This window comes from Urocampus carinirostris, chromosome 2, assembly GCF_059441175.1.
Source record: "Urocampus carinirostris isolate Australia breed hairy pipefish chromosome 2, RoL_Ucar_1.0, whole genome shotgun sequence".
NCBI lineage: Eukaryota > Metazoa > Chordata > Actinopteri > Syngnathiformes > Syngnathidae > Urocampus > Urocampus carinirostris.
In genome coordinates this window covers 60,020,001-60,031,224 of record NC_142350.1, presented here as the reverse complement: position 1 = coordinate 60,031,224, position 11,224 = coordinate 60,020,001, and the positions used below count along the sequence as shown (strand labels likewise).

At 39.7% G+C, this 11,224-nt stretch overlaps 1 protein-coding gene across 1 annotated transcript in view; it reads left to right on the top strand.

The window, feature by feature from the left end:
* Nucleotides 1–6,438: 6,438 nt before the first annotated feature.
* The window catches only part of aqp10a (aquaporin 10a), a 26,517-nt gene continuing 21,731 nt past the window's right edge, over nt 6,439–11,224 (top strand). The window contains exon 1 of the mRNA XM_088327368.1: nt 6,439–6,848. Within this exon, the coding sequence (XP_088183494.1) occupies nt 6,765–6,848 (84 nt within the window). The 5' untranslated portion in view covers nt 6,439–6,764. The remainder of the gene's footprint in view (nt 6,849–11,224) is intronic.

Sequence of the window (11,224 nt, the reverse complement as noted above, 5' to 3'; positions counted from 1 at the left end):
ATGCTTCTTCCTACTCCCTTTCGAACGTGTACGATAACATTGTGTGTTTTATTTTATTATTTTGATTTTTGCTTTTTTATGTTATGTTCGAAATAAAAAGATTAATTCATTCAGAGCACAGTGATTTCTACAATAGTTCAATCCAAAACAGAATAATTGGATCATTCTGAATTATGTCACAGAACCTTCGTGTTGTGATCGCTGCCTTGAGCTCAGAGTTCAACAGAACTAGTCGGTCTATTTGCAGTGCCAACTAGGTAATGTTTTGTTTGTGAATGTCATGCTTCACAAAACAAACATTTCCTGGAAAATGCCTGAAGAGCTTAGACTTGGGATGGAATTCAACTTGGTTCTTTATTGTGAGAAGATCCAGAACCGTTTCGTACTTATAAAGTGTCGGGCACGTTACTTTAAAAATGTTACTCACTACTTCTTTCAAAAAGTAACTGAGTTAGTGACCCAATTATTCTATAATATGAGAAACTAGTTACCAGGGAAAGTCATAATTTTCTTTACTTTTAAAAGAAGTTGTATGTCAAAGAATTGGAAATTTTATGAACAGTGTTTGAGTCAGTTGATTAAAGAAAAACTGACATGTAGTTAGTGTAATAGAACCCTGTAATGTTTATTGCCAGCAATAGATGTATCCTATATTTGAAAAGCAACAAATAAAAATAGTAAACAATATGATAAAATAACGGGCAGCACGGCGGAGCAGTGGTTAACGCGTGTGCGGCAGAGTTTTGAGGTCATGAGATCGAACCCCCTGTGTGGAGTTTGCATGTTCTCCCCGTGCTTGCGTGGGTTTCCTCCGGGCACTCCGGTTTCCTCCCACATTCCAAAAACATGCATGTCAGGTGAATTGGCCGGTCCAAATTGTCCCTAGGTGTGAATGAGTGAGCGAATTTGAGCAGTGCAGATAATGAATAATGAATGAATAATCAAATAACAACCAGCATTAAACAGTATAAACTGATTTTAATAAATTAAGAGGAAAATGGGGGAGGGAATACAATAAGGGAAAAAAGAGAAAAAAAATGAGTCAGATCACCCCGTTACTGAAAAAATAACGCTTTACAACAGCGTTACTACCAACACCGTTCATAATGAGTGTTCAACACTGTTTTTTAGACCACTATGAATCCTCAAGTAGACACCAATACCAAGTACAGTGGAACCTTGGTTTTCGAACACCTCTCAGTTCGAACAAATCGGAGTCCGACCCAAAATTTCGAGAAATTCTTGCTTCGCTGTTCGGTCAAAAAATCGGAGTTCGAACGCCGGTAATGCGTGAGTGCGTACGCTAGGGTGCGATGCTGAGCGGCGTACGGGTGTAGATGGCTCTTTTCGTGACTAACTGTTATCGCGTGCGGATGTGCTTCGTTTTGCTTTCGCTTTTAATATAGGTGTACGAAGTGTTTTAGCCCCTAATTATGCCTCCGAAGAAAGTCAGTGCAAGCCGCAAAGTTGCTAAAGGTGAAAAAAGAAAAGTAGTGCGTACAACTATTGCATTTAAGAAAGAAATAATAGCAAAATAGGAAGGAGGTGGAGTGTCTGATCTTGCTAGAGAATACCCCACCGTCCACCTGTGCCTTCTGCTGACCACCACAAAGGTAAGAAATCCTATTCATAATTCTTTTCTCTATCCTTTTTTTTAATTTTTACACGTTCATGTTAGCGTAATCTTTCGTACGGAAGATTACGATAACGCGAACGTACGATTCGCCTGGGTTAGCTTTATGTTTACGTTAAACATTCAAGGTAAACATTCAGGGTGTTGGAACGGATTAAAACGATTTACATTATTTTTAATGGGAAAAATGATTTCGGTGATCGAACGAATCGGTTTTCGAACAGGGTTCTGGAACGGATAACGGTTGAGAACCGAGGTTCCACTGTACAACTATTTGGGGTGCGTACACCATAGCAGAAAAAAAATAATTAAAAAGACGTTTTAAAGTACAGTAACCTTTTTCTTCAATGTCAAATTGACCTTTTTTATAATCTGAATTTCCATGAAAGTCTAGATCATCTTTAGTTTTTATTTTATTTTGATAGGCTTACCCTTTAGTAGACACTCAAAATAAGGAGAAAAGCCATTAGTGAATTTTGAACTTGCAAGAAGAACAGGGAGAGAAAGCCAAACCTCAGATAAGAGTTTCCAACCTGTTCTAAAGGCTCTCCTCAGAGCTATAAAGACTATCAGCTCTACAGGCCGTGAACCTCAAAGAACAGCAACATGGTTGGTCGGGAGTGGCAATGATGTTAACAGTTCATAACAGTCGAAACAACAAAATGGTGTGTGCAATAATAGTCGAAACTAAACAGAAAACTAGCTTCTTATGTAACCCCCATTGCAGGCTTACAGTAATATAAACAGAATAAACGTTAAACGTATTGCTACTAATAGTAGTCAGTTTTTTTGTTATCATATGTAGATTTGCGCATTTCATACTTTTATTATTTATTTTTGCCTATTTGCACATTCAATTTTGTTTTTATTAGTAGTGGCAGCATCGCTTTGCTTCTTGACAACAGTTTTAACAAAGCAAGCAATCTAGTCTTTCCTCATCTCCACCTCAGTGGTTGTCAGGAACCAGAATGGAATCTCGGACCCAATTGCGTTCGTTTTAAAGGAATCTTTATTGGATTGAGCTGACAGAGCTTGCTTAGAAAGCCGATGATTGTCGGTCGCTAGCAGCGTTAGAAGCAATGGCAGTTCCGTGACAGGTAGGCAGAATCGATACGGCTTAGCGGGCAGGTCGATGGCCAGGGCAGGAGAGCAGGTCGGAAGCGTGGGGCAGAAACAGGTTGACACCGAAGGCAGACAGGAATCAAACAGGAAAGGTCTTTGGTACTGGAATCTGGCAAAACACACAGAAAGACACAAGCACGGTCTTACACTCTCCTCTGGGCACTGACAGCTTAAGAGGAGAGTGCCAGCCAATCAGAGAAAGCGCTCCTGTGCGCCAAACGATTGCCCCAGGTGTCTTCATTTTGGCAATCATGACAGTGGTTGCAGTGAAGTGCTTCGTACGCTTCGTCAAACTTAGCTTTCGGGAGGAGACTTTTGTTACTCTTGAGTCTTTCTTCGCCTGTCTTGAGTGATGGGCAAAATGGAGCGGGGCTTTGTAGCTTGTGTAGAGAAGGCGTGACGAATGAAGCCCTGCTCGAAGCGTCTGTCGTTGACGTGGCATCACGTGACTGGGAAAATGAAGCCTCGTTTTCGGTCGAGCGGATTTGGTCATTTGACCAGGCCCGACCCATAGCTCACTCTTGCTGACGTGTCACGCAGGTAGAGAAAGGGCTTGGATCCGGTGCAAACGGGGAGAAAGTAGTGATGGGAGTTCTAGCTCTTTTTATAAAACTGTCTTTTTCGGCTCAGCTCATTAAAAGAGCCGGCCTTCTCAGCTTCTAAACGGCCCTTTAGATTGCTTTTGTTTCTTTAATCCATATTTTTCCAATTATTGGGTAACATTATGCACAAAATAAATCAATTCAAAAAAATTCGACTAAATTATAATACCATATATTTTTTTATGCCCTGCGACTGGCTTGCAACCAGTTTAGGGGGTCCCCTGCCCGAAGACAGCTGGGATGGGCTCCAGCACCCCCGCGACCTTATTGAGGATAAGCGGTGCAGATAATAGATGGATGAACGGACGGATGTATTGTTTTACGCCACAGCAAATTTTTAACTTATTTGCATTTTAAACCTTTTTAAACTAAGCAACTTTGAAGTCGAGCAACTCAGAATATCTGACATCTCACATGGATTGAAAACATGGAATTTTCAGTCCAACAACAAATTAATAAAATACAAGTATAAACGTTACACTTTTAATGTAAAAAATGTAATGGTGAAAAGATGTTTTAAAGCATACATTGTCCTTGAAACATATTAATATATTTACAGATCTACAGAAAAAGATAAATACAAAACGATTTTGATTTAACTTTGACAACACAGAATCCATGAAAATAGCATATCGGCCAATCACAAGGGGAGAAAAACGCCTCGAGGGGAACCGGCTCCTATCGTCCCCTTTCAAGAGTCGGCTCATAGAGCCGTCTTGTTCAAGAACGACACATCACGAGGAGCGAGTTGGCGTGCAGATACAGCGAGTGAAACAGAATGTTTTTTTCCACACGGATGTGAAGAGAGTTGTTTTTGATTGTTTGTTGTCCTTCACTTAGTCAGTCATTCTTAGTCAGCAATAGTGATGTCTTATATAGTCAGCCAACTGTATTTATTGACTCAGTTTAGGCTGGAGAAACCTTGTCCAAGAGACGTAGAAGATTAAGTCCCTTTGCATTGAACACATTTGTTTTCTTGGATAAAAATCAATCAAATGTTGTTTTAAAAATGACATGCATGCATTATTAAGTGGTCGGCGGCGCCCTCTGTTGGCTGCGGCTGCATCGGCTCGCTACAACGGGTCAGGTGCAATCGACATTTCGTTCTGTGTACATTGTTATACAGAATGACAATACAAGGAAATTATTATTATTATTATTATTATTATTGACTTTATTTGTCGAGGAATTACAATTTATCAACAATTAAGATTTGTTTTTGCCGGATCCCAATGATGTAGCTGCAATACTCCATTACTGCAGCAGAGTTCAGTAGAGAGATATATGAAACACAGAGTAGTGAAACATGTCACGTAAGGTCTAATTGGTTCATGAGGCTTCATTTTGCCCATTACTATCCGTCTACATCCGTGTAAAATATTTTTTCGTGGGGTTACTTGAGGGTCTTTTACACTTCATACTGAATTCTCGTATTGTGTGCTGTATGAACTGCGTGGAGGCTAAATCTAAACAGCACACATTGCCAATGACAGTGCCACTGCTCCCTAATTTGGTGGTTGTGCAAGTGCAGAACCAGAACTGCTGCTTTACACAAACAATAACAGCGACCAAATGATGAAGGTGCTGTATTTGAGTATTTCAGATCAAGAGGCTTCTCCTGCTACTGGTATCCATGGAAACCATTCCAATCATTTTCATATAGGGGAGCAAACAACCAAAGAAACGTTTTTTCAGAGGAATGGGCTGTACTTGCGCAAGACACGCCACAGGAAGTGGTGCCCCTATGACTATGGCGGTTAGGGCAACCGAAATGGTGCCCCTATGACTATGGCGGTTAGGGCAACCGAGATCGTGCCCCTACAACCCTAGTGGTTGAGGGATCCAACCTACCAACCAACCAACCCACTAGCCTACCAACCAACCAACCAACATACCAACCAACCAACCCACCAGCCCACCAACCAACCAACCAAAAAACCTACCAGCCAACCAACCAACCAACCAACCAACCAGCCTATGAGCCTACCAACCAACCAACCAACCAACCTACCAACCAACCAGCCTACCAACCAACCAACCAACCAACCAACCAACCTACCAGCTTACCAACCAACCTACCAACCAACCAACCTACCTACCAGCTTACCAACCAATCAACCAACCAACCAACGTACCAGCTTACCAACCAACCAATCAACCAACCTACCAACCTACCAACCTACCAGCCTACCAACCAACCAACCAGCCTACCAACCAACCAACCAACCTACCAGCCTACCAACCAACCAACCAACCAACCAACCAACCTACCAGCTTACCAACCAACCTACCAACCAACCAACCAACCAACCAACCTACCTACCAGCTTACCAACCAATCAACCAATCAACCAACATACCAGCTTACCAACCAACCAATCAACCAACCTACCAACCTACCAACCAACCAAACAACCAGCCTACCAACCAACCCATCAACCAGCCTACCAACCAACCCATCAACCAGCCTACCAACCAACCCATCAACCCACCAACCAACCAACCAACCAACCAACCAGCCCACCAACCTCGAAACCAACCAGCCCACCAACCTCGAAACCAACCAACCCACCAACCTACCAACCAACCTACCAACCTACCAGCTTACCAACCAACCAACCAACCAACCAACCTACCAGCTTACCAACCAACCTACCAACCAACCAACCTACCTACCAGCTTACCAACCAATCAACCAACCAACCAACCAACCAACATACCAGCTTACCAACCAACCTACCAACCTACCAGCTTACCAACCAACCTACCAACCTACCAGCCTACCAACCAACCAACCTTCCAACCTACCAGCCTACCAACCAACCAAACAACCTACCAACCAACCTACCAACCAACCTACCAACCAACCTACCAACCAACCGTACCAACCTACCTACCAGCCTACCGACCGACCGACCGACCAAACGAACAAAGTTTACTATGCAAAAAAGTGATGTCAACCTTTATGATGAAGTACAATGTTTAGAACTTCAAAGTGAATAACAACAGAAATGTACTGAACCACTCATTCTCTTCTAAAATCAGTAGAGATCACCACGCCAACACCTCTTTTGTAACCACACAATAGCCTAGTCTTGGTTCCGTACAATGTGGCTCACCCAGTAAGTACAGCATGCCTGAAAGGGTGGGTCCTTGAGTTTCCATAATGATAATAATGATTTTGGCAAATGATGTGAGAATGCGTAAAAGCGAAAGCTTATTTTAAACTCTTTATGTCTGCATCACTGCCATCTGCAGCCAAACGCTGTGAATGTGTGCGCTCTGATCAAACTGGTAAATGATTGTTAGCCTGAGAGGAGCCGGCCAGAAAAGGGGAGCGAGCGACGGGCCGGACGAGGAGATGCGTCTCGTACCGCAGAAGAAGCGCCTGCTTACAAACTTTCCGCCATGATGAAGCGTCGCGTCTTCCGAGTGGGCAACGCTCTGCTCAGAGAATGCATGGCAGAGTTTTTGGGGACATTCGTCTTGTTGGTGAGTTTTTGCTGGGAAACAGAGGAATGACAGGAGTTGCCCGGTCATTTTTTGCTTTGAACAATTTTATCGACACTATTAACTGCAAATAAACAATGTGAGGTTTGAACAATTTTTCTCGACAATTTTAACAGCAATTAGGCGTATTCACAATTTCGTTCTATCTGACAATATGACGTTTTAACCATTTTTTCTGACATTTTTAACAGCAATTAAGCACACAATTTCATTATATCATATCCCAACAATATATATATATATTTTGGTTTGAACAATTTTATTTCAAGTCATTTTTCAAGTCAAGTCAAATCCCAACAATAATTTTTTGTTTTTTTTGGTTTAAACAATTTTATTGACACTATTAACAGCAAATAAACAATGTGAGGTTTGAACAATTTTTCTCGACAATTTTAACAGCAATTAAGCATATTCACAATTTCGTGACGTTTTAACAATTTTGTCGACATTTTTAACAGCAATTAAACACACAATTTCATGATATCATATCCCAACGATATGAGTTTTTATCGACACTTAACAGCAATTAAATACTTCTTGGTTTTGTTTTTTTGGGTTTTTAGCAAATAAACAATGGTGAGGTTTGAACAAATTTTCTCGACAATTTTAACAGCAATTAAGCATATTTAGAATTTCGTTATATCTGATAATATGACGTTTTAACAATTTTGTCGACATTTTTAACAGCAATTAAACACACAATTTCATGATATCATATCCCAACGATATGAGTTTTTATCGACACTTTTAACAGCAATTAAATACTTCTTGGTTTTTTTTTTTGGTTTTTTTAGCAAATAAACAATGTGAGGTTTGAGCAATTTTTTTCGACAATCTTAACAGCAATTAAGCATATTCACAATTTCGTGACGTTTTAACAATTTTTTCGTCATTTTTAACAGCAATTAAACACACAATTTCATGATATCATATCCCAACGATATGAGTTTTTATCGACACTTTTAACAGCAATTAAATACATTCACAATTTCATCATATCATATTCTAATACTCAAAAATGTATTTGACAGTGATGGTTTTATCAAAATGATCCAAGCAATCTCATAGGCGTTTTGATGTCATTTGAGGTGATGCAATAGTGTTTACATTATATTGCCTTTATGACTGTTACTCAACTTTGTTTTTGAAATGGGATAAATCAGTGTTTCTCGGTGGCTGGCGGGCCATTGCACGGGTAAATTAATGAGTAAAAGTAATTACTCTGAGGATGGGAACACTGCCAAAAACTTGAACCGGAGATCTGCATCAAAAAAAAATAATAACACGGTAATTGATCATCTTTAGTGATGCACAATAACTTAGATATATAATATCATCTGGTGCATTATTTTGACTATTTTGACTGATGATAAAATCTCTTTCCAACCCACTTGAGCTGAGTCGACAAAGCCTTCTTTCATCTCTCGGAAAAGGAACATTTAGTAATTATATTGCCAGCCCCTCTTGTGGATCGTCCTCGCCCATTTGTTTTGATTTTAAAGAGACAGTGTGTGTTAATTGACCACTAGATATCGCCGTATTGTGTAGTGCTGGGTTCTTCAACCTTTTTCAACCCGAGAGCTACATTTTGTTGCTGATTAGCGTAAAGGGCACCCAGTTTGATATGCAGTTCTAAAAAAAAACAATCATGTTATTACATGTTATTACTGTGTTATTACCATGTAATTTGATGTTAGACTCAGACAACCACTAAAAAAAGCATTTTACGAGAAACTCGCAATGTCTCGAGGGGGCACCGGGTTGAAGACCCTTTGTGTGAGAAACCTAAAACGAAGATGAGAAAGCAAATACAAATGACGGAGACTCAAAGACTCAACAGCAAAATTTTCCTTCTAATTTCTTTTGCCAAGCCTTTTGCGAGAAAGGCATGGAAAAAGCTTAAAAAAAATAAAGAAAAAAAACAAAAAAAAATAAGGAAAAAGGGTGGTTTTCTTGTTTTTGGGTACCCATAGCAACAAAAAAGAAAGGTGAGGCCCATGCTATGTCGAATAAATGCAAATGTAAAACTAACACGTTTCTTTTGAAAAAAATGCACATTTATTCGATGTATTTTTGCTTACTATTTAAATCAATATTGCTGTGTTTTGATGAAAGGGTTTTTTGAGTTTTTCCTTGCTCTCATGTAGGTTTTAGATCAGGGGATGGTGTAATAATAGTATGTGCTTTGCAATAATCTGTGGTCTGGGAAGCCCTTTGAGACTCCTTGTGATCAAGGGCGTCACAAATAAACATGACTTGACTTGAATGCCCTGCTTAGTCTTTTTTTTCTTGTCCCGTTAATCGGTATCACCCCAATTGTGTTTGACAGGGTTGGGTAGGGTTACTTTAACTTGATTACTTTCAATTACTTTTGGATTACTCCAATAACAAATATGCAAATAAAAGACAAAAGAAACTAAATATGAATAAAATTATGACTCACATCAGAGAGAGTGAAAGAGAGAGAGAGAGAGAGAGAGAGAGAGGGCTAAGAGAGATAGAGAGAAAGAAAGAGAGAGAGAGGGCTAAGAGAGATAGAGAGAAAGAAAGAGAGAGAGAGGGCTAAGAGAGACAGAGAGAGTGTGAGAGAGAGAGAGAGAGAGAGAGAGAGAGGGCTAAGAGAGATAGAGAGAAAGAAAGAGAGAGAGAGGGCTAAGAGAGAGAAAGAGAAAGAAAGAGAGAGAGAGTAAGAGAGAGGGGGGTGAGAGAGAGAGAAAGAGAGAGAAAGAGTGAGAAAAGGAAAAAAGGAAGAGAGAGCAAAATAAGGTAAAACGAATCACAGAAAGAGACAAAGAGGAACAAAGAAAGAGAAAAAGCAACAGAGAGAGTGAGAAAGAGGGATAGAGTGAGAGAATAAGGGAAGGAGAGAGAGAGAGAGAGAGAGAGACAGTGACCCCTGTGTGAGAGCCAGGCTTGGGTAGGATTACTTTAACTTGATTACTTTCAATTTCTTTTGGATGACTCCAATACCAAATATGCTAATAAAAGACAAAAGAAACTAAATATGAATACAATTATGACTCACAACACGTGGTAAGCTTTCTCTCCTGGCTTTGATCTCTTTGAAACAAAATGAAAATAAATCCAAACAGCTTGCCAACATCATTTTTGCCGTTCCATGTATTCCGTTACTCCCCAAGCCTGCACAAAATTTACTAATTTCATTCATATTTAGTTTCTTTTGTCTTTTCTTAGCATATTTGGTATTGGAGTAATCCAAAAGTAATTGAAAGTAATCCAGTTAAAGTAACCCTACCCAACCCTGGTGTTTGGGAGGGACCACATCACATTTTATTGTGATTTTGTTTGTTTTATTTCTTTTTATGCCCATATTTATGAGTCCCAACAAAGTAAGGGATAAGGGGGAGGAAAAGTAGAAAGCAGTAACAAGAAGGAAATTATTGAAACATATGAAATATTGTTCGAGTGTCTGCCATCAAAGCACTGCTTGAAGGTACAATAAATAGTTTAAGTCAAGTCAAGTCATGTTTATATATATAGCAACTTAATTACAAATCGTCTCAAAGGGCTGCACAAAAACATCATTACACCATCCCCTGATCTGAAACCTACATGAGAGCAAGGAAATGTCAAGTCACATTTATTTACATAGCCCTTAATCACCAAAATGTCTCAAAGGACTGCACAGGATTAAAATGACACAATTACCTGATCTTAAACCAACATGCGGGCAAGGAACAACTCAAAACCTCAGCGTGAGGAACTACTAGTATAAAGATCTTTATTATCAACAAAATTAAAGTTCAAGAACACAATTTTTAAATCTTTATTTATATACAGTGCTGGAGAGTGACTTCATGTTCGTCCCAACATTTTTTGTCACTGTTTGTTAGTGTAGCCTGAAAATGGGGAAAGTAAGAAGAGGCCTGTTCCAAATTCCGTCAAAACGTCAACCCAAACTCCAAGAAAGATTGAAAAAAAGGTGTACTTGAACGTGTCTAAGAAATGCAAGTACTTGCACATGCATCATGAACGAGCAGACTGAGGATGCTCCTTTAAACGAGCATTTTTTTAAATACTCGAAAGTCGAGAGATTATAATTTATTTGACGCAACCTGAATGACATCGAAAGGCAGCTGACATCTTGCTGCTACGGGTACCCAAAAAAAGGGAATTAGAGAATCTCCATAGTTTGTATTCTACTTCTGCTTTTTAACACCTATTTTGGGTTTCACTTCACCATACAATGATATCTAGTCCTCGAATAATTGTCAGAAAAAAAGCAGGAAGTGTGAACCTAAAAGCGTAGACCAGGGGTGTCAAACTCATTTTAACTCGGGGGCCACACAATAGAACAAACATTCTGTCAGGGGCCGGACTAGTAGATTAAAGAGAAA